This window comes from Nomascus leucogenys, chromosome 15 (assembly GCF_006542625.1).
Source record: "Nomascus leucogenys isolate Asia chromosome 15, Asia_NLE_v1, whole genome shotgun sequence".
Taxonomy (NCBI): domain Eukaryota; kingdom Metazoa; phylum Chordata; class Mammalia; order Primates; family Hylobatidae; genus Nomascus; species Nomascus leucogenys.
In genome coordinates, this window is record NC_044395.1 from 22,828,935 (window position 1) to 22,853,496 (window position 24,562).

Genomic DNA, 24,562 nt, shown 5'->3' on the forward strand with positions numbered 1-24,562 from the left:
GATGTAGGCTGGAGATCCTGAAGATCAAGCTCTACAAAGACTTTTTTTTTCCTTTCCTTTTTCTCCCCAGCCCCCTCTATCAAGACTCTTCAACAAGATTTAATAAGCTTCCAGTTGCTGAACTGTGGAAGTGCTGGAAGGGTGGTATGCCCAGAGAGGACATGGAAGCTCTGCACCACCCCACCTCATACCTCGCCCTAGCCATCTCTTCATCTGGTGTTCATCCGTATCCTTTGTAATATCCTTTATAATAAACATAAAGTGATTCCCCAAGTTCTGTGAATCGTCCTAGCAAGTTAATCAAACCCAAGGAAGAGGTTACAGCAACCAGTTTGTAGCCAGTCAGCTACAAGTATGAGTGGCCTACACTTTTGACTGGCATCTGAAGTGAGGGCAGTCTTGTAGGACTGAGCCCTCAATCTTTGGGATCTGACACTATCTACAGATAGACAGCACCAGAAGTGAATTGAATTGAATTGAATTAGAGGAATTCACTGCAGAATTAATTGCTTGGTTGGTGTGTGCGGAAACCCTCCCCACCCCTGCCTCTACACATCTGGTCACAGAAGTGGTGCTGTAACTGTGTGACAGCAGAGTACAAAGGAAAAAAGTTTGTTTTTTTCCTTTCAGAGTAAGAGTAACATAAAAGCATCTACACAGTAGAAAACGAATAGGCTTACAAGTCAGAAGCTTGGTTCTAATCACAGTCCCAACACTAACTTACTAACTCAGGGCAAGTTACTTAACTCACTGAGTCTCAGTTTCTCCATCTAGAAATGGAAGTGAAAGCACTTAAATCATAAGGTGGTCATGAGAATTAAATGAGATAAAAGAGACACACTGAGTACCATACTACTCTATACCATCGTATTATTAACAATTACTAGTTTTAATTTTGCCCCTAAAGTTCAGGAGAACTCATGGGTGAATGAAAATCATCTGTTTAACCCTGCTTTGTGACAGTCATTATCAACTTAATTACACATATTTGTTCACTAATCTCCCTTTGCTGAACTCATACAAAGAATCTATACCCTTTACGAGCTAAATCCAGCAATATTGCAGGCTGGGCACAGCGGCTCACACCTGAAATCCCAGAACTTTGGGAGGCCGAGGCTGTAGAATTGCTTGAGCCCAAGAGTTCAAGACCAGCCTGGACAACAGAGCAAGACCCTATCTCTTTTAAAAAATAAATAAACAACAACAACAAAAAACAAGGTTGAAAATTGCAGCAAGAAAAAAAAGTAAAAAGCAGTAACTCATAAACATTTTTGTGTTGTTTTCAAGTTGTTTGACCTATGTAGTCATCTGCCTCTCTGTATTCCATTTCTCCTTATCCCCTCAACTCCTACTTACACATTAAATAATGCAAGAAAACTACCGATGGATATATATATTCCCCAGTTATACTTACTGTCTTATAACTGTGTCCATCCAAGAAGAATTTGCTTCAGGAACTTTTAAACATGCCAAAGCTGAAGCTTTTATGATGAAGTCATTGACAGAAATTTTGCTTCTCCCTTCTAAAATCTGGAAAGACAAGAACAACTGTAGTTTCTTTTTTTTAAATTTTAATTTTAATTTTAAGTTTCAGGGTACATGTGCAGAATGTACAGGTTTATTATATAGGTAAACATGTGCCATGGTGGTTTGTTGCACCTGTCAACTCATCACCTAGGTATTAGGCCTCACATGCATTAGCTATTTTTCCTAATGCTCTCCCTCCCTGGACAACTGTAGTTTCTAAATTCTCTCACCAAAGAGTAAAACTGTATAATCTTGAGAAAAGGAGGAGGAGAAAGAGAATACACAAATACCCTGAGGTGGAAAAAAAGAAATGAAACCAAACATTGATTCTTTCATCTTTTTAAATGCAGACTCTTACAGCTGTTTTCTGCTAAGCACTGCTTTAGCATATCCCATAAGTTCCAGTACATTATGTCATCATTTTCATTCATCTCGACAATAACAAAATTTGGTTCTTTGAAAAGATCAACCAAATGACAACCACAAGATAAATGTTTAGTTAGACTGACCAAGAAGAGGAGAGAAGACCAGAATTTCTAAAATTAGGAGTGAAATAGGGGACATTACTATCTACCTTACAGAAGTAAAAAGAATTATAGGGAATACTATGAACAACCATACAGACACAAGCTACCAAAAATGAACCAAGGAGAAACGAAAACTCTGAATAGACCTATAACTCACAAAGAGATTGAACTGGTAATTTAAAAACTATCCATGTAGAAAAGCTTAGACCCAAATGGCTTCATCAGTATGCTACCAAACATTAAAGAAGAATTAATATCAATTCCTTGCAAATTCTTTCAAGGAAAAATCAAAGAAGAGCAAGAAACACTTCCCCACACATTCTATAAGACCGGTATTAGCCTGATACCAAAACCAAAGACGACATTAGAAGAAAAAAAAAAAAAACAAAACTACACACTAATCTGTTATGAATATAGATGTAAAAATCTTCAACAAAACGCTAGCAAATAAAATCCAGCAATATATAAAAAGGACCATTCACCACGATCAAATGTGATTTATCCCAAGAATGCAAATTTCCATTAACATCTGAAAATCAATTAATGTAATAATGTCCTAATAGAATACAGGACAAAAAGCACATAACCATCTCAACAGACACAGAAAGAGCATTTGATAAAATTCAATACCCCTTTTCATGATCAAAACACTCTTACTAACTAGGAACAAGAGGGAACTTGCTCAACCTGATCTAGGGAAACCTCACAACTATTTAATGATCAAAGACTTATTCTCCCAAAGATCAAGAATAAGACAAGATGTTCACTTCTGCTACATCTATTCAACATTGCCTAGAGGTGCCAGCCAAAGCAATTAGGCAAGAAAGGAAATAAAAGGCATACAGGTCAAAATGGAAAAACTAAAATTATCTCTATTTGCAAATAACATTATCTTGTTTACAGAAAATCCTAAGAAATACACTAAAAAACTGTAAGAACTAATAAATGACTTCAGCAAGTTTGCAGGATACAAGGTCAATATAGATTCCATTTCAGCAGGTATACAAAAAAAAGATCAATATAGAAAAATCAATTGTTATCTCAACTGATTGCTCAGAGTCTGCTATAAATCTAACTCCTTTTCTACTCTTTCCCCCCTTCTCACTAGTATACCTGACTAGTCTTAAAAAAAAAAAAAAAAATCATACCTTTATATAGTAGCAATCAACAATCTGAAAATGAAATTTAGAAAACAATTCCACTTAGAGTAGTATCAAAAAGAATAAAATACCTAGGAATAAGTTTAACAAATGCAAATTTAGAGTGCAAAACTTACACTCTGAAAAACTATAAAAAAATTGTTGAAAGAGACTGAAGAACACCTAACTAAATACAAGGGTATCTACATGTTCATGGATGAAAAGACTATATTCTTCGGATGGCAACACTTGCCAAACTGAGCAGCAGATACATCCAATCAATCCTTATCAAAATGTCAACTGGCTTCAATGCAGAAATTTACAAGCTAATCCTAAAATTCACTTAGAATTGCAAGGGACTCAGACAAAACAATCTTGACTCTGGCTAACACAGTGAAACCCCGTCTCTATTAAAAATACAAAAAATTAGCCGGGCGTGGTGGTGGGCACCTGGAGTCCCAGCTACTTGGGAGTCTGAGGCAGGAGAATGGCGTGAACCTGGGAGGCGGAGCTGGCAGTGAGCCAAGATCACGCCACTGCACTCTAGCCTGGGCAACAGAGCAAGACTCTGTCTATAAAAAAAATAAAAAATAAAAATATTGAGGAAAAAAACAAAGACAACTCACATTTCCTGATTTTAAACTTATTACAAAGCTAAAGTAATCAAGACTGTGGTACTGTCATTAAGGGTATACAGAGATTAATGGAATGGAATTAAGAACCTCGAAATAGGCCAGGTATGGGGGCTCATGGCTGTAATCCCAGCACTTTGGGAGGCCGAGGTGGGTGGATCATTTGAGGTCAGGAGTTCGAGACCAGCCTGGCCAACATGGTGAAATCCTGTCCCTACTAAAAATACAAAAATTAGCCAGGCATGGTGGCTTATCCCTGTAATCCCAGCTACTTGGGAGGCCAAGGGACAAGAATTGCTTGAACCTGGAAGGCGGAGGTTGCAGTGAGCCAAGATCACGCCACCATACCCTAGTCTGGGCAACAGAGTGAGACTCAGTCTCAAAAACTGGCACACAACAAGGATGCTCTCTCTCACCACTCCTATTCAACACAGTATTGGAAGTTCTGGCCAGGGCAATCAGGCAAGAGAAAGAAATGAAGAGTATTCAAATAGAAAAAGAGGAATTCAAATTGTCTGTTTGTAGATGACACGACTGTATAGTTAGAAAACCCCATCATCTCAGTCCAAAATCTCCTTAAGCCAATAAGCAACTTCAGCAAAGTCTCAGGATACAAAATCAGTGTGCAAAAATCACAAGCATTCCTAAACGCCAATAACAGACAAACAGAGAGCCAAATTGTGAGTGAACTCCCATTCACAATTGCTACAAAGAGAACAGAATACCTAGGAATACAACTTACAAGGGATGTGAAGGACCTCTTCAAGGAGAACTACAAACCACTGCTCAAGGAAATGAGAGAGGACACAAAAACAAATGGAAAAACATTCCATGCTCATGCATAGGAAGAATCAATATCGTGAAAATGGACATACTGCCCAAAATAATTTATAAATTCATGCTATCCTCATCAAGCAACCATTGACTTTCTTCACAGGATTAGAAAAAAACTACTTTAAATTTCACATGGAACCAAAAAAGGGCCCATATAGCCAAGACAATCCTAAGGAAAAGGAACAAAGCTGGAGGCACCATGCTACTTGACTTCAAACTATACTATAAGGCTACAGTAACCAAAACAGCATGGTACTGGTACCAAAAGAGATATACAGACCAATGGAACAGAACAGAGGCCTCAGACATAATGCCACACATTTACAACCATCTGATTTTTGACAAACCTGACAACAACAAGCAATGGGGAAAGGATTCCCTAAACAGTGTTGGGAAAACTGGCCAGCCATATGTAGAAAACTGAAACTGGACCCCTTCCTCACACCTTATACAAAAAATAACTGAAGATGGATTTTTTTTTTTTTTTTTTTTTTTTTTTGAGACAGAGTCTCGCTGTTGCCCAGGCTGGAGTGCAGTGGCGCGATCTCGGCTCACTGCAGGCTCCGCCCCCCAGGGGTTCACACCATTCTCCTGCCTCAGCCTCCTGAGTAGCTGGGACTACAGGCGCCCGCCACCTCGCCCGGCTAATTTTTTGTATTTTTAGTAGAGACGGGGTTTCACTGTGTTAGCCAGGATGGTCTCGATCTCCTGACCTCATGATCCACCCGCCTCGGCCTCCCAAAGTGCTGGGATTACAGGCGTGAGCCACCGCGCCTGGCTGCTGAAGATGGATTAAAGACTTAAACGTAAGACCTCAAACCATAAAAACCCTAGAAGAAAATCTAGGCAATACTATTCAAGACATAGGCATGGGCAAAGACTTCATGACTAAAACACTAAAAGCAATGGCAACAAAAGCCAAAATAGACAAATGGGATTGAATTAAACTAAAGAGCTTCTGCACAGCAAAAGAAACTATCATCAGAGTGAACAGGCAACCTACAGAATGGGAGAAAATTTTTGAAATCTATCCATCTAACAAAGGGCTAATATCCAGAATCTACAAGGAACTTAAACAAATTTACAAGAAAAAAACAAATGACCCCATCAAAAAGTGGGCAAAGGATATGAACAGACACTTCTCAAAAGAAGACACTTATGTGGCCAACAAACATGAAAAAAAGCTCATCATCACTGGTCATTAAAGAAATGCAAATCAAAACCACAATGAGTTACCATCTCACACCAGTTAGAATGGTAGAAAGGCAATCATTAAAAAGTCAGGAAACAACAGATGCTGGAATGTGGAGAAACAGGAACGCTTTTAAACTCTTGGTAGGAGTGTAAATTAGTTCAACCCATTGTGGAAGACAGTATGGTGATTCCTCAAGGATCTAGAACCAGAAATACCATTTGACCCAGAAATCCCATTACTGGGTATAGACCCAAAGGATTATACACCATTCTATTATAAAGACACACGCACACGTATGTTTACTGCGGCACTGTTCCCAATAGCAAAGACTTGGAACCAACCCAAATGCCCATCAATGATAGACTGGATAAAGAAAATGTGGCACATACACACCATGGAGTACTATGCAGCCATAAAAAACGATGAGTTTATGTCCTTTGCAGGGACATGGATGAAGCTGGAAACCATCATTCTCAGCAAACTAACACAGGAACAGAAAACCAAACACCACACATTCTCACTCATAAGTAGGAGTTGAGCAATGAGAACACATGGACACAGGGAGGGAAACATCACACACCAGGACCTGTAGGGGGGTGGGGGGCTAGGGGAGGGATAGCATTAGGAGAAATACGTAATGTAGATGATGGGTTGATGGGTGCAGCAAACCACCATGGCACGTGTATACCTATGTAACAAACCTGCACGTTCTGCACATGCATCCCAGAACTTAAAGTATAATAAAACAAAACAAAACAAAAAATAACAAGATCTACAAAAAAAAAAAAAAAAAAAAAAATCTGGAAATAAAATTCTCACATATATGATTAATTTTGACAAGGATACCAAGACAATTTGATGGGGAAAGATGGTGCTGGGATGAAAGAATAAATGTCCACATGCAAAACAATGGTTGGATTCCTATCTCACACTATCTACAAAAAATTAACTCAAAATAGAGCGAAGATCTAAATATAAGAACTAGAAGTATAAAACTGTTACAAGGAAACATAAGTATAAATCTTCATGACCTTAGACTAGGTAATAGTTTCTTAGATATAATACCAAAAGCACAGAAGAAAAAAATTGATAAAGTGGACATAACCAATATTTAAAATCTTGTGCTTCAAAGGACAAGATCAAGAAAGTAACCACCAACTGACATATTGTAACAAAATATATGACAAAAATATAAATGTTTGGTGGAGAAAGACAAAATTTTTATAACTTAGAAAGTTGGAATTTTCAGACCTTTTACCTTATTAAGTTCTTTCCGTATCAACAAAACTTCTCCCATATTTACATCAATAGAAAGGTAATAATGAGGTATGGTTTGCTTTGACTGCATTAATCGCTGTGCAATAACCTGAAACCAAAGAGATTTAAAAAATCAATTATCTTGAGTTAAGACCTTAACTAATTCAGGGCTCTATTTGTCTCTTCACCTTACTCTCTGCTAATACTTACCTCAAGCATTATTATAATCGAAAGATGGAGGACTCCGCCATAATATAACATCTCCTAGATTTATTTTTTTTTGAGATGGAGTCTCGCTATGTTGCCCAGGCTGGAGTGTGGTGGCGCGATCTCGACTCACCACAACCTCCGCTTCCCGAGTTCAAGCAATTCTCCTGCCTCAGCCTCCTGAGTAGCTGGGACTACAGGCGAGCACCACCATGCCCAGCTAGTTTTTGTATTTTTAGTAGAGATGGGGTTTCACTATGGTGGCCAGGCTGGTCTCGAAGTCTGGATCTTGTGATCTGCCCGCTTTGGCCTCCCAAAGTGCTGGGATTACAGGCGTGAGCCATTACACCTGGCCCTTCTAACAGGAACAAAGTGATTCAAGTATTCAGTTGGCCAAAACTTCCCTTAATCATCTAATATTCACAACTTAAAAAGCCTCTGTTAATGTGTTAAAAACTATGGAAGCAACTAAACAACTACAGTAAAGATGCCCCTAATAGCTGATTCCAGATGATGGTAATTCTCTTACCCGACGAATGTTGCTGATTGGGATATCTGTGAAGACACCCGTAGGAACTGGTGCCATTCCAGGACCTGTGGGAGGCACAACAGCTGCTGGAACCTATGGGAGGAAAGAAAAAGCTCTTAGTAACTGTGACTCAATCTTAGCATAAGTACCTGGGAAAGATTGCCAGTGACTATGCAGTTTTGTTTTTGTTTTTTTTTTTTGAGACAGGGTCTTGCTCTGTCACCCAGGCTAGAATGCAGTGGCTCAATCATGGTTCACTGCAGCCTCAACCTCCTGGGCTCAAGCAATCCTCCCATCTCAGCCCCTAGAGTAGCTGGGACTACAGGTGCACGCCATCATGCCCAGTTAATTTTTTTGTATTTTTAGTAGAGACAGAAATTAGCCACGTTGCCCTGGCTGGTCTCAAACGCCTGGGTTCAAGTCATCCACCCACCTTGGCTTCCCAAAGTGCTGGGGTTACAAGCATGAGCCACCATGTCCAGTCTAAAAACTAAGCTTTATAGAATACCTATTTCTGCCCCCAGTGAGCAAAAGAGACTTCTGCTTGTTTTAAGAGTTTTAATTTTTTTAGGTAGAATTCTGAAATCATGTTTTAAATGTCATTTTTCTTTGTATCAGAGTACGTTCAATGACCAGTTTATGTCAAAATAATTTTGTTTTTACAAAATTATGTTCAAGAAAAGCAATGGAAGCATTCTTAAGCTGCAAGGAATAATAAATAAATATAAACAAGCTAATCCATTATCCTAAACAATGTTAAAACAAAGGGGGTTGCGAGGCTGGGCACGATGGCTCACTTGAGGCCAGGAGTTCGTGACCAGGCTGGCCACCATGGCAAAACCCTGTCTCTACTAAACATACGAAAATTAGCCAGGTGTGGTGGCATGCACCTGTAGTCCCAGCCACCTGGGAGGCTGAGGCACAAGAATCACCTGAATCTAGGAGGCGGAGGTTGCAATGAGCCAAGATCGTGCCACTGAACTCCAGCCTGGGCGACAGAGTGAGACTGTCTCAAAAACAAACAAAAAAACCAAACACCAAAAACAACTCATTCAACTGTACTTTAAAATAGTTTGAAAAAGAAAAAAAGAACAAACCTTTTATTTCAAAGCAAAAACCGATTAACTAGCTTAAAACATAATGTGGGATACATGTCAATGTAGTATATCATCTTTGATCTTGTATATAAATGATAGCACATACATATCTAAATACACGTGGCCCTCCATATCCATAAGTTCTGCATCACTGGATGGCCCTCCATATCCGTAAATTCTGCATCACTGGATTCAACCAAAGGCAAATCAAAAATACTCCAGAAAAAAACAAATGGTTGCATCTGTACTGCACAAGTACAGACTTTTTGTCCTTATTATTATTTCCTAAGCAATAAAATATAACAACTATTTACACAGCATTTACCTTGTATTTAATATTATAAGTAATCTAGAGATGATTTAAAGTATTTTAGAGGATGTGGGTAAGTTATATACAAACACTACACTATTTTATATAAGAGACTTAAGCATTTGTGAATTTTGGTATACAAGGGGGCTCCTGGAACCAACCTCTCATGGGTACTGAGGGATGACTGTATTATTAAACCACTGAAATTAGAAGAAAACAGTCTTGGTTGAGCTATTTCATTCATAAATAATGTATGAAATGGTCTAACAGGCTGTAGAGACAAACTGCAAAAAAAGTAAGAGCTACACATAACTCACAGGAGCAGCTTTACTAGGCACAAAAGAGTCGATATCCTTCTTGGTGATTCTACCATCTGGTCCTGTCCCTGTAAGAGACATAAATATCACATACATGACGACATACCATTGGTTCCCCAAGGAGATCAACACTGTGATCCTAAACTGCAAGCTCCTAAGGGTTTACTGCCAAAAACATTCTGAAAGGATCATAGCCTTAACCCTACCCCTTAAGGTTCTCCCTACGAATACCAGCTTTTGTCAACTATTAATTTTAATCCACACAGAGTACCAGTGTGTGATCTGGAGTGGGTCTTTTCTTTTTAACTACTGCAAATATTCCTTTATGTATTTCTCTTTTAGAGTTTTATCCAAGTTGTACTTAATTTTTTTCATCTTCCTTACTTTTAAATTGGGAAATGCTGGCATAAGGATAATGCTGAGCACAGTTTATATCTCCAAAAGGGAAACTAGCTGCCTCCTCCTGGTTAGCTCCAAAAAACCATTCCTCTGCCGTGACATAGATCTCATTTGGGTTCTGGATTTATGTGACCACAAAGAATTCCTTTTATACAGAATTTACAGGTCTAACAATAATTGTTTTGACAAATCAAGTCAATTTTTTCACCCCAAAATAGCATTAATAACTCTTTACTGCAATTATCTCATCTTTAGAATCATTCATTCCTTATGTGGTCTCTTATGATTCATAGCTTTTTCACAGTAGCCAAGGCTCTAAACTGGCCCATGTTAAAGGAAATAAAGGAAAAAGGTGCAATGTCACACATTAGGAAGGATCTTCAAAGTTCTCTCAGTAGGTTTAATTTTACTTATATTCAATTTCCTCCCTCCTCCCACCTACAGCCTCTTAGGTTTAATTTTGGACCCAAGTAGATAATCTTGACCTTTAATTCTACGGAGATTCAGAATTTAGTTATTATTATAGAATACCTTTCACAATGGCCCACTTCTAGGAAAAATTTGGTCAAATTGATTCATCTTCCCCCAAGGCAGACTTTAAAAAGGACTCTTGTTGTATATAGTTCTTCCCAATTCCTTTCCTTCATTACAAAAACTGAGTTGGCTAGGATTGTATTTCTCCTCACTAGGAGCTCTAGAACAGAGGTGGTAGTACCCGTTAGATTTCTCTCCTTTATAAAAGACAGAAACCATAACCTCCCCTTACAACCAGCTATTCCAACTATTCCAACCAAGGCTGATCTAGACACCACAGCCCCTCAAGAGGAGGAAATCCGTAGTACCACCTGCCTTATGCTAAGCTTCAGCCACCCACAAGAATTTCCTGACTTAGGAGTTAGTTGAAACCTTTTAAACCCTTTTCCCTATCTCTCTCAGGCAGCACAACAGGCCATAATAAAGTAATATGGTATAAAGGGAAGAACACCGTACTATGGGTAAAAAAAAAGTAGGGATCTTGTCAAACATAAACTAGATAAATATTTCATCCATTTCCATAGAGCAACCAAAATGATCTTTTAAAAACATAATCATTTTATTTCACTTCCTTGCTTAAATTTCTCAATGGCTTCCTCAAGTACTTTAAATAAAATTCAAACTCTTTACCATAATCTATAAGGTCATTTATGTTCTCATTCCTGTTTTTTTCCAATCTCATCTCCTACTAGACCCTTTGCTCATTATGCTTCATTAACACTGGTCTCTTTTTTTTTTCTTTGAGACAGAGTCTTGCTCTGTCGCCCAGGCTGGAGTGCAGTGGCGCTATCTTGGCTCACTGCAAGCTTGGCCTCCCAGGTTCACACCATTCTCCTGCCTCAGCCTCCCGAGTAGCTGGGACCACAGGCGCCCGCCACCATGCCCGGCTAATATTTTGTATTTTTAGTAGAGACAAGGTTTCACCGTGTTAGCCAGGATGGTCTTGATCTCCTGACCTTGTGATCCACCCACCTCGGCCTCCCAAAGTGCTGGGATTACAGGCATGAGCCATTGCGCCCTGCCAACACCGGCCTCTTTTATGTTCCTCAGACATGCTAAACTCTTTCCCATTTCGGACTGTGTACAGCTAGTCTCTCTATCCAAAATGATCTTTCCCCAGTTCTTCACATGGTTGGCTCAAGCTGCCTCCTTCTTATCTTTCAAAACAAATCAAATGTCACCTCATCAAAAAGATCTCCCAACCACCCTGTCTAAAAGTAGTCATGACTGCACGTATATCCATCCACCCTTTCACTCACTAGTATATCACTGAGTTTCTTTCTTTCTCAGCACTTAAATCATCTTATTTAATAACAAAAATATTATTATCATTATAGCTAATACCTAGATATGCTTTCTCTGTACAGGCACTGGTTAACTTATTTAAACCTCATAACCATTAAACCCATTGTTTTTATATACAAAGAAACTGTGACACAAAAGGTCACACAGCTAGTATAAGGAGCTGAGGTTCATACCCAAGCATTCTAGCTACAGAGCTCCCACTCTTAACTACTAATGCTATACTCTCTTTCTGTTCATTTAATTCTTTATTGTTGGTCATATAAGCAACTGAAACTGAAATCTTATCCACCTGATGAACAAGTGTCTGATGTGTAGATAGTATTCGATGATATTTATCACCTAACTCTGCCTGCATAGTAAGAATAGTGGGATTTTTTCTTTTTTTTTCTTAACACTCCTCTCAGCTCATACCTAAAGGATTTTCCAGTTATATCTTTAGTAAGGTAACCAGTATTGCTGAATATCTAATAAGTGGTCCTCCTTTGCTTGTCTAAATTCTTTAGATATAATTATTAACCCAGTCCTTTCTCCCTTTAAAAGTTATTCCAACTTACACTGCTGTCCCTGATTTTAATCATGCATACATAAAGAATAGCAATATACTACTGAAATGGCATTAAGATGGAAAATAAAGAGTCTTCCAATATTACAAGAATCTCTGAGGTCCAAAAAATTTACAACATTCTCCTCCTGTGTCTTGGGATTGGCTTGCCTTCTAACTACAAGACAGCAAACTGCAGATAGGGGATAACCACACTGAGTACCCATAACTAGACAACTGGGGAAATAAGCGTATTTTTCTTTAGTAATTATGGATGGCAGAGCATCAAAACAGAAGGCAGGATAGGGTAGTGTGAAGAAACAGGCTTTAGAGTTAAACAAATCTAGAGTTAACACTGCAACTTTACTATTTAACAGGAAGGAAGAACCCTGAAGAGTCTGAGAGTCTGTTTTCTTATCCAGAAAATAAGAAATGATAATTCTTACTTCAAGAAGTGTTGTGTACATTAAGTATGGTAAGTTAAATGACTGGCACATAGTACTAGCCATCAAACCAAGTTCCAAGAATAGTAACTTCCCCCCTTTTCCAAATAAGTACCTTAGTTATCCTACACTAAATTTTAGCTTAAGTTTAATTCAAAAAAACTTATCTAAGCGTCAGGCAGTAATATCAATATGAATGACAACTAACATGTAGTGAGTACTTATATGCTAGATACAGTTCTAAGCACTTCACCTGTTATAGCTCATTTAACTCTCACAATTTATATGATGTACAGTACCTCAGTTTTACAGATAGAAAAGTAATTGACATAAGGACATGCAATTTAAGTAATTCACTGGAAAACATATTACATAGAAAATTGTAAAGCCAGGATTAAATGCTAGGTCGTCTGATTCCAGGCCCCATGCTCTTATCACAAGCCTATATTTCTTCTTTGGGGACAGACAGACAAGTAAGGTGTTTTCCCTTGCCTTCAGGGAGCTCTAGTTCTGTTTTATATGAATTTTATTAAGTCATTCCAAATCACCCCAATTTCAAATTTTATTTTGCTTTGCTTATTGCTACAGTCAACCTAGCACTAACAGAGGTTTCTTATTACACAATCAAGTCCCATAACCAAATTCTGCTGAACAAGTACATATACTTTCACCAAACAAGCAGTTTCCATGAACAGAAGAGGAAAAAAAAGGTATCTAAACTGTATGGGTAGATTCTAGGCAGAGTAAATTAAGCTCAGTAAAAGTTTCCCTACTCTCTGTGGTGGCAACAAAAGAACTATTTCTCCCTTCTGATGGAATTATTAACGATTGTCCCTACTATCCCAATTATAAGTACAGCTATACATAGTTGTACTTGCAAGTCTTAAGGAGGAAATTCAACTAAATTTTAACTTTATAACTCCATTCCATAGAAACAGATTTACCTTTTACTTGTGTAAGATCAATCCCTTTCTCTACTGCCAACTTCTTTGCAAGGGGGCTAACAAACACCCTTCCCTTTGGTCCAGCAGGAGTAGCTGGGCAGGGTGCTGAAGGTGTAGGAGCTAAAGGCTGGGGAGTTGGAGGAACAGCAGCCACCTTTTGAAAAAAATTACAAATTGTTTTAATTCACCACTTCAAAGACTGGTCTGAAAGATTAAAAGTTTACATCTTATTAATAAATTAAAAACTATTTTAAATATTAATAACTCATTTTTCCAAAGATCATAATGTACTTTTCTCCAGCTTAACCAACATAATGTAGTAATATGAACAGAAAGAACAATATACTTCTATATCAAAGACAGAACAAAGTTACCTTATTCCATAACAACATGAAGAAGCACAGAACTGAATACTGCCAATCAGCGTATAGTATCCTACAACTTTTCTTCATTTTAATCTCTTACCACTTCTTTATTCGCATTCTTTTACATCACCAACATGATTTTTATTTTTAATTATCCTAACTTCTTTTTTTTTTTTTCTTTTTTTTTGAGACAGAGTCTTGCTCTGTCACCCAGGCTGGAGTGCAGTGATGCAATCTCAGCTCACTGCAACCTCCGCCTCCTGGGTTCAAGCAATTCTCCTGCCTCAGCCTCCCAAGTAGCTGAGATTAGAGGCACGCCCCACCACGCCCAGCTAATTTTTTGTATTTTCAGTAGAGATGGGGTTTCACCATGTTGGCCAGCCTGGTCTTGAACTCCTGACCTCAAGCGATCCACCCGCCTCAGCCTCCCAAAGTGCTGGGATTACTGGCATGAGCCACCACACCCAGCCAGCTAATTTCAAAATATAAAATTGTGCTGTAAGGCCCCATGTTGAAAAGTATCTTAAGAAATACGGCCAGGTGCAGTGGCTCACACCTCTAATCCCAGTACTTTGGGAGGTCGAGGTGGGTGGATCACCTGAGGTCAGGAGTTCGTGAACAGTGTGGCCAACATGGTGAAACCCCTTCTCTACTAAAAATAAGAAAATTAGCCAAGCATGGTGGCTTGCACCTGTAATCCCAGCTACTCGGGAGGTCAAGGCAGGAGAATTGCTTGAACCCGGGAGGCATAGGCTGCAGTTAGCCAAGATCACGCCACTACACGCCGCCTGGGCAACGGAGCAAGACTCCATCTCAACAACAACAAAAGAAATACAACAATAGGGCTACTTGCCAGCTTCCCATGAATGTATGGTAGTCAGAAATCAACTTTTCTCTTATAGAAATGTTTACCTAGTTTAAACTCACATGATTCTAGCACCTGCGGAAGCTTCACTGTCAGTGTTATCTCTGGTTGGAGTTAATACAAGTTCAGGTTATAGTTATATAGTGTATAAAGTATCTGGTGATATAATAAATTCTAGGCAAAACAAGTCATGTCGAGGTTCCATTGTATTACAAATATATGCTTGACCTACTATGTCAATAACAAGAGGATTTCAAGTGACAGAGATTATTCAGTACATTTAATAAAAAATGGGCAATGAAGTGAGCTATGATTGCACCACTGCACTCCAGCCTCAGCAACACGGTTAGCCCTTGTCTCTTTAAAAAAAAAAAAAAAGGGTCGGACAATGAAGCCTTACTTTCCACAAGCATGATATCTATATCTAAAGCAGAAAGAGAACATGTCACTCAGCTTTGTTCTCAGCAGGACTCTAGACAGCAGGAAGAAAAAAGCTACAAGACCCAAACTATCAACCCTTAGGTGAACAATGCAGTACAACAAACACTATAGGTCTCCACAAATGTTAATAAACTATCTCCCTCCTCGGTCATAGAATCTTGGAGGTGGAAGGAACCTAGGATATCATCTAATCAAAACTCCTTAATTTAGAGATGAACAAGGTAAGTGTTTCCTGAATTCTAGAAGCATACCTACCGGGGCTGGGGTAGGTGGTGGTGCTTGTGGTTTTAAATCTGTTACTTCGGTTGGCCTATAGTCAGCAAATGCTGATATATCTGCCTCTTTTTCTACAATGATACAGAGTGGGGTTCCTAGAGGGACATCTCTTGTGCCTTCAGGGACCAGGATTTTTGCCAGATAACCTTCTTCCTGTACTTCAAAACCTTAAATAGAAAGAAAAAACATTATGGGACTTAAGAGATTCCACTATCCCTCCAAACTCACAGCACAGTTTTAAGTAAAATGATTTTTCTCATTCAAGCTAGCTATAACCTCTTTTGCAACCTATTTAACCTTCTGTGTCTTGGTTTCTTTACCTACAATATGAGGATAATAATAGTACCAGTCTCACTGGATTGGTATTGGGATGTTATACATTTAAACAGATTAATATTTTTCAAGTTCTTAGAAATAATATGACCTGGTACAAAGTAAATGCCAAATAAAAATCTGTTCAATAAAACTATGAAAGATTACAGACAGTGGTTAGTTCTAAAAGTTATTTAAAAATCTCCAAGGACAGTCCCCATGCACTCACAGGACTCTAAGATGGTGTCAGCTATGCTGCTAAAGATAAGAACCACATACATGCCTAATTAAGGGAGCTACCAACCTAGATACTAATGTTGGATTTCAGCCCTAAAAGCATCTTTGGAACTTTTCAAAGAGGTTATACTTGATATTATACCAAATATTTCAATGTGAAGAATTACAGCTTTACTAGGATTTCTATGGTGTTGACAACTAATATTTTATTCAACTACTGCCTTCCTTGCAAAGAACTCAAACATTTAGGATTGCAAAAATAAAACTAAAAGAAGCCATTGGCTTTCTGTACTGTTGTGCATCTCCTTGATGAACACATCTTTGATAAATCCTTCCATTTCCCAACTGAGAATACCCAATAAAAAATATGTTTAGGCCGGGGGCGGTGGCTCACGCCTGTAATCCCAGCACTTTGGGAGGCTGAGGCAGGTGGATTACCTGAGGTCAGGAGTTTAAGACCAGCCTGGCCAACATGGTGAAACTCCATCTCTACTAAAAATACAAAAAATTAGCCAGGCATGGTGGCAGGCACCTGTAATCCCAGCTACTTGGGCAGCTGAGGCAGGAGAATTGCTTGAATCCGGGAGGCGGAGATTGCAGTGAGCCAAGATCATGCCATTGCACTCCAGCCGGGGCGACACAGCAAGACTCTGTCTCAAAAAAAAAAAAAAAAAAAAGGCTGGGTGCGGTGGTGGCTCACGCCTGTAATCCCAGCACTTTGGGAGGCCGAGGCAGGCAGATCACGAGGTCAGGAGTTCAAGACCAGCCTGGCCAACATAGTGAAACCACATTTCTACTAAAAATACAAAAATTAGCCGGGTGTGGTGGCATGCACCTATAGTCCCAGCTACTCGGGAGGCTCAGGCAGGAGAATCACTTGAAGCCGGGAGGCAGAGGCTGAGGCAGGAGAATGGCATGAACCTGGGAGGCGGATGCTGCAGTGAGCCAAGATCGTGCCACCGCACTCCAGCATGGACAACAGAGCAAGACTCTGTCTCAAAAAAAAAAGAAGGTTTTAAAATGAAAAGGCAACTGGGCCACAATAGACTTCAAAGTTCAACCAAGGTAACACTTCTCTAGTGACTAGTCTCTATAGTGACACTGGTATTCAAGTTAAATGGTGAAGCAAAACTACTGTTTCCAAAGTTTCTGTGTTTTTAAGAAACAGAATCCTTTCTTCAAATAAAATTTATGGGGAAGCACAAAATACAAAAAGATAGAAAAGAACTGCTCTGCTGGAAGTAAGGGATGGAGACACGGCACTGTAAGGTCCTGCTCTTTAATTCCCCCTTTGCCTCAAGGTGCCTTAAAGGAATGATGGGATTTGAAGAACACAATCAGAAAACCACCAAGGCAGAGGATGCCCAGTACCTCCCATTACATCTTTGGGAAAGGCTTCCCTTTAGTGGAGATTATGAAGCAGAGAGGCCGGGTGCGGCGGCTTATGCCTGTAATCCCAGCACTTTGGGAGGCCGAGGCAGGTGGATCACGAGGTCAGGCGATTGAGGCCATCCTGGCTAACATAGTGAAACCCCGTCTCTACTAAAAATACAAAAGTGAGCCAGGCATGGCAGCGGGCACCTGTAGTCCCAGCTACTTGGGAGGCTGAGGCAGGAGAATGGCATGAACCCGGGAGGTGGAGCTTGCAGTGAGCCAAGACTGCGCCACTGCACTCCAGCCTGGGTGACACAGCGAGACTCCATCTCAAAAAAAAAATAAATAATAAATAATAATAATAAATACGATTGTCTATATTTTTTTTAGCCTAAAAATGAATTAAGAAGGAGATATGTGGACATATGATGTATCTGAACATATATATATTACACACATACATTCTATCAGTCATTCTCAAACTATGAAAACAATCTCAACCCTGGTTTCAGTTTTCCCTCAAAGTCATCTTAAATTCTTTGCTATTATCCTGCCATGGAAGTGATTTTCTCCTGTTTCTTCTTGCCTTCCTTTGCCTAGTTTAGACAGCAGCAATTCTGATATAGCTTCTCAGTAACATAATAAGGCCAAGCAGCAAACTTGGGCCTAAAAATAATCTGTGAATTGACAGACTGATTGCCTTTGATTCAATAAGTGCAGGATGGAACTGACAAATCTGACTACGCATTATTTTTGTTATAAATTATGCTGGGCCAGGAACAGGGGCTCACGCTTGGAGTCCCAGCACTTTGGGAGGCCAAGGCAGGAGGATCACTTGAGCCAGGAGTTCAAAACCAGCCTGGGCAACAAGGTGAGACCCCAACTCTACAAAAAAATTTAAAAAATCAGCTAGGTGTGGTGGTTCAGGCCTGTAGTCCTACCTACTTGTGAGGCTAAAGCAGGAGGATTGTTTGGGCACAAGCCCAGGAGTTCGAGGCTATAACGAGCTATGATCTTGCCACCACACTCCAGCCTGGGCAACAGATTAAGACCCTGTCTCAAAAATAAGCAAATAAACAAATAAATAAAAACTTAAGAATAAATATAACTAAATAAAACTAAAATATTCTGTCCCAGAAAATGAATCCTAAGAATTATAAAGTTTTCATATTATCACTCACTCATTATAGGAAAGAATGGCAATCCTCTTCCTCATTGGGAAACTCAGTGCCTCAACCATTAAGAGCTGAAGAAATCTCACCTATAGTGGCTTTGTCAGTCTCTATCTCTGCCAGTAAGTCTCCTTCACTTAGCTTCTCACCCACTTTTTTTTCCCATCTCTGAACTGTGCCCATGGTCATGGTGGGAGAGAGGGCAGGAAGAAGTACCTGTAGAAACAAACACATATTATTGCTTAATACCAGGAAGACTTCTACATATTAACAGTCTGGCAGACTTACATAGTTTCATAGAATGATGGTGACTATGATAATCCAAATACTCACCACAGCAAAAGCTTCGCACCTCAGTAGCTTCCCACCAGGTAAATTATCCTTCAAATCTCATACTCTGACCCATACTCTTATACTCTCACCCACACTCTGACACACACTCCGACACACACTCCAAGTTAAATGCAACAAGCAGATGGGAAAGATTTCTTTCAGACAGTCAAAAATAATTCCTCAATATCTAAGTATGGAGCATCTTTTCATTTATTTTTATTTTTATTTTTATTTTGAGACAGAGTCTTGCTCTGTCGCCCAGGCTGGAGAGCAATGGTGCAATCTCAGCTCACTGCAACCTCCACCTCCTGATTTCAAGTGATTCTCCTGCCTCAGCCTCCCGAGTAGCTGGATTATAGGCAAGTGCCACTATGCCCACTGATTTTTGTATTTTTGTAGAGATGGGGTTTTATCATGTTGGCCAGGCTGGTCTTGGAACACCTGTCCTCAAGTAATCCGCCCGCCCTGGCCTCCCAAAGAGCTGGGATTACAGGCGTGTGCCACCGTGCTCGGACTTCATTTTTTTTTTAACCAAGAAGTTTTTCATTTTCACAACATGACCTTGGTCCAAACCATTCTGTTAAAATTTTACTGCGCTCTGTACTTAGCATCTACCTATTTTTTACCCACAGGAAACTGCATTTGTCCCAACCTTCCCAGATATCTTTCCAAGATAAAAACATAATATTAAGAACTGTTCTGTGCTCACTTCAGCAACACATATACTAAAATTGGAACGATATACAGAAGATTAGCATGGCCCCTGCACAAGGACAACAAATTTGTGAAGCATTCCATATTAAAAGAAAAAAAAACAACCGTTCTTTGGTGACAATAGTTAATAACAATGTATTGTATTCTTGTAAATTCCTGAGAGTAGATTTTTAAGTGGCCTAAAAGATAAGTCTATAAAGTAATGCATATATAAATTAGCTCAATTTAGCCATTCCACAATATATACATATTTCAAAACAATTTGTTGTATATAATATATATACATAGAATTCTTACATAGAATTTTATTTGATAATTTTTTTTTTTTTTTGTGAGATGGAGCCTTACTCTGTTGCCAGCCTGGAGTGCAGTGGCATGATGATGATTCAAAAAAATAAAACAGGAGGCCAGGCACAGCTGTTCACATCTGTAATCCCAGCACTTTGGGAGGCCAAGGATCACTTGGGAGGGGTGGATGACTTGAGGCCAGGAGTTCAAGACCAGCCTGGCCAACATGGCGAAACCCCCCCCTCTACTAAAAATACCAAAATTAGCTGGGCATGGTGACACCCACCTGTAGTCCCAGCTACTCAGGAGGCTGAGGTATGAGAATTGCAGAGGTTGCAGTGAGCCAAGATCATGCCACTACACTCCAGCCATGGTAACAGAGCAAGACTGTCTCAAAAAAAAACAGGAAAGACCAGGCATGGTGGCTCATGCCTATAATCTCAGCATTTTGGTAGGCTGATGCAGGAGGATCACTTGAGCCCAGGAGTTCACGACCAGCCTGAGCAACATGATGTAACCTCGTCTCTAAAAAAAAAAAAAAAAAAAAAAATTAGCTAGGCATGGTGGCATGCGCCTGTGGTCACAGCTTCTTGGGAGATTGAGGATGACTTGAGCCAGGGGGGTCAAGGCTGCAGTGAGCTAAGATTGCACCACTGCACTCCAGCCTGGGTGAAGAGTGAGACCCTATCTCAAAAAATAAAATAGCCGGGTGTGGTGGTGTGTGCCTGTATTCCCAGCTACTCGGGAGGCTGAGGCAGGAGAATCACTTGAACCCAGGAGGCAGAGGTTGCAGTGAGCCGAAATCGTGCCACTGCACTCCAGCCTAGGTGATGGACTGAGACCCTGTTTCAAAAAATAAATAAATAAAAATAAAAAACCAGGGGGAAAAAAGCCCTGTTTTTATAATAGCCATTTCCACCCCAATAAAATCCAAACATCAGAATGCCTACCTAAATTTAAAATTGTTTTACTATTTATATGGCTTGTGTGTCCACTGAATTTGGTTTCATTTGCTATCCTCTTTGTCTTCTGTATCTGATTAGCAACAGGATTATGCAGAGAGGAAAATAATTTCAATTGAAGATGTTTCCAGAGAGGGGAAAGTAAGACAAGCCTTAGAAAAAAAATTGTAAGTGCTTTTTTTGTGCAGAATTTGCCATCTTCATCTGCTTCTTAAGAAACAGTGAAGCCAATAATTTCTACAGAGTATCTTAAAGAATAATATCAGAGATTCAGAATCCAATTCAGTATCTTAAAGGATAATTAAGGTAAAACCCTAACACAAGCACACAAAGCTACAGACACAAAGTAAAGGAAAATTAAGTGAGTCTTACATCATGAGATAGAATTTGCCGAACAGCATGTAATACATGTGTGAAGCGAACACCAGGCAAAAATCCTAAATGACTGTTACTAACAAACCACAGAGCAGAACATTATTTCCAAAGAAGAAAACGATTCCTATACAAAAATTTCTACAAATAAACTAGATTAAGGAGAAATGCTAGTCAGAATTATTTAAAAAAGGACGGCTGGATTTTTATCCACTTTTAACATCTAAAGCACACAGATATACAGAAGATAACCCTAATACCTAATAAACTGACTTAGTTCCTTAGAAACTGATTTAATTAGCACAGTCAACAGTGATTACATTCAGTGCCTTCAAATTTGTTGCAACGCTATTACATATGTGTATCTTACACTTAATTTTTGTCAGTTTTCTCATTTATTAATACTCTTGGACTACTTCACCCACTCTTGGAAAATAGATCACCACATGTCAAAAGAACACCAACTGGGGACTTCCATTCAACAGACAGCACTTGACACCTATGATACAGCTTGGATGTTTGTCCCCTCCAAATCTCACGCTGAAATATTATCCCCCTGACTTCTGCTTCCAGGTTGGAGCCATGGTGGTGGCAACTTCAAGCCCTGCTAACCCCAGGGTGTTCTTTGATGTCAGCAATGGCAGTCAGGAAGCTGGCCGCACAAAGATCAAGCTCTTTGCAGATGTAGTGCCTAAGACGGCCAAGAACTTTGGGTAGTTCTGCGCTACAGAATTCAGAAAAGATGGGGTTCCAACAGGATACAAAGGAAGCACTTCCCACAGGGTCATAAAGGATTTCATGATTTAGGGTGGACATTTTGTTAATGGAGATGGTACTGGAGTCGCCAGTATTTACCAGGAGCCATTTGCAGGCGAAAATTTTAAACTTAGACACTCAGCTCCAGGCCTGCTTTCCACGGCAAACAGCGGTCCCAGTACAAATGGCTGTCAGTTCTTTATCACCTGCTCTAAGTGCGACTGGCTGGATGGGAGGCATGCAATGTTTGGAAAAATCATTGATGGACTTCTAGTGATGAGAAAGATTGAGAATGTTCCCACAGGCCCCAACAATAAGCCCAATCTACTGTGGTGATCTCAAAGTGCAGGGAGATGTAGTCCAGACCAAGATTGAATTAGGCCTTCCCTTCTTCTTGGTGGTGTTCTTGAGTAAGATAATCTGGCCTGGCCCCTGTGTTTGCTTCCCTGCCTGCTGCTGCCCCATTTGATCAAAAGACCCTGGAAGTACTGGAGATTCAGAATCCAAGATTGTGTAAACAAAGTTTTTTTGTATGTGGAAAAAAAGAAAGAAATATGATCCCCAATGTTAGAGATGAGGTCTGGTGGGAGGTGTCTGGGTATTTGGAGGAGGATCCCTCATGAATGGCTTGCTGCATGCTCCATGGTAATGAGTTAAGGGGAAATCTGATTGCTATAAAGAGCCTGGTGCCCACTCCCCTCTGTCTCTTGTTCCCTCTCTCATTATGTGACACACCACCCTTCCCCTTTCCCTTCCACCATGATTGTAAGCTTCCTGAGGCCACAAGAGAAACAGATGCTGGCGCCCTGCTTCTTATACAGCCTGCAGAAGCTTGAGCCAAATAAACCTTTTTTCTTTATAAATTACCCACCCCTAGGTATTTCTTTATGCCAAAGTAAAACAGACTAACACAGCCTACTATAAACTCTGATTATACAGGGAACAGATGTTAGTAAAAATCATCCTCAAAATCTGTAATGTAATGTTCTCGAATGAAAAGTGCCACGCATTACCCTGTGTACTACACTGAGGCTGAGAAAGGTTACAGGAACTGTTCAAGTTCTTATAACTGGAAATAACAACCAGGAAGAAAAGTTGTTAATCTTCATGTTTAAACTTCTATATACTCCCAAATGACAAGACCTAACCACATTTAATGTCAGTTTCCAAGATGTAGTAGCCATCTATGAAAAAAAGTGAGTAAGTAATAAATCACCTAGAGCAAAAACTCAGAGGCTGAGCCTCACCTGCATGTGAGGGGGATATGAGCTACCAGGAGCCTGAGCAGAAGGTGTAGGTGGCAAAGCAGTGGCAGCAGGCGTTGGTGCTGGGGCCGCTTGTGGGGTAGGTGCTGCCGAGGAATCCAATGTATAATTTTTAAAGGCCTCAATATCCTCAGGCCTAAGGAAGAGAAAGAATGCATAAATATAATGGGCAGATTCAGCTTTCACAAAAGTAGTCTTAAAAAACAGTCTTTAACTCCTAATTCTCAATTCTGGGTAAAATACTCCATCAAGCAATGAAGTTCCACAAATTATGAGTGCACTACTCACTTGCCAACTGTGATACAGATGATCGCTCCGATGGGAACATCCCTGGTACCTTCAGCAACAAGTATCTTTGCCATGTAACACTCCTCCATGCTCTCAAATCCAACAGTGGCTTTATCAGTTTCAACCTTTTAACACAAAAAGCAGCAGCTCAGGTTTGCACTGTCGGTATGTAGTTTATTAGCTTGTGTCTAGAATTTTTTTTTTTTTTTTTTTTTTTTTTTGAGACAGAGAGTCTCACTCTGTCACCAAGGCTGGAGTGCAGTGGTGCAATCTCGGCTCATTGCAACCTCCTCCTCCCAGGTTCAAGCGATTATCCTGCCTCAGCCTCCCGAGTAGCTGGGATTACAGGCACAGGCCACCATGCCCGGCTGATTTTTGTATTTTTAGCAGAGACGGGGTTTCACCATGTTGGCCAGCCTGGCCTTTGTGTGTCCAATTATACAGTTCATGTGAAGATAAGGCCACTACGACAAATTTCAAAGAAGAAATTACTTTAGAATCGCCTTGGCTAAACATTAGTTTGGCCAGCTGCTGACAACTTATCCAACCAATCTTTTCTAACAGCAAGTTGTGAAAAACACTTCAGTTTCTTAAACAAAGGGGAAGTTACACATCCAGAGAGTCAATGTTCAGTCAATTCGGCAAAGCCAGTCTCTTCGAACTCATCTCCGTTATTTTAAAACAACTTACCTCTGCAATTAGGTCACCTTCATTGATTTTGTCCCCCTCTTTTTTTTCCCAACGGGCTATGGTGCCTGCCTGCATTGTGGGGGAAAGAGAAGGCAATGGAACCTGGAAGAGAAAA

The 24,562-nt window shown here is 39.9% G+C and overlaps 1 protein-coding gene, 1 non-coding gene and 1 pseudogene across 4 annotated transcripts in view; 2 read left to right on the plus strand and 1 right to left on the minus strand.

Moving 5' to 3' along the window:
• DLAT (dihydrolipoamide S-acetyltransferase) overlaps positions 1 to 24,562 on the minus strand; it is a 37,720-nt gene that overhangs the window by 11,784 nt on the left and 1,374 nt on the right. For 2 of the 3 annotated variants that reach the window (XM_003253139.3, XM_003253140.4), the window contains exons 2-11: positions 24,448 to 24,549; positions 23,758 to 23,882; positions 23,452 to 23,605; positions 18,869 to 18,995; positions 15,664 to 15,851; positions 13,738 to 13,891; positions 9,572 to 9,639; positions 7,848 to 7,940; positions 7,113 to 7,220; positions 1,415 to 1,530 (exon numbers count right to left, since the gene is read on the minus strand). In XM_003253139.3, the coding sequence (XP_003253187.1) occupies positions 1,415 to 1,530; positions 7,113 to 7,220; positions 7,848 to 7,940; positions 9,572 to 9,639; positions 13,738 to 13,891; positions 15,664 to 15,851; positions 18,869 to 18,995; positions 23,452 to 23,605; positions 23,758 to 23,882; positions 24,448 to 24,549 (1,235 nt within the window). The remainder of the gene's footprint in view (positions 1 to 1,414; positions 1,531 to 7,112; positions 7,221 to 7,847; positions 7,941 to 9,571; positions 9,640 to 13,737; positions 13,892 to 15,663; positions 15,852 to 18,868; positions 18,996 to 23,451; positions 23,606 to 23,757; positions 23,883 to 24,447; positions 24,550 to 24,562) is intronic. The other variant, XM_030828776.1, reaches the window with a different exon arrangement.
• LOC115830504 lies at positions 19,814 to 19,916 on the plus strand. Its single transcript, XR_004026058.1, has one exon. It is a non-coding gene; the product is annotated as a U6 spliceosomal RNA (small nuclear RNA).
• LOC100584409 lies at positions 22,031 to 22,563 on the plus strand (annotated as a pseudogene).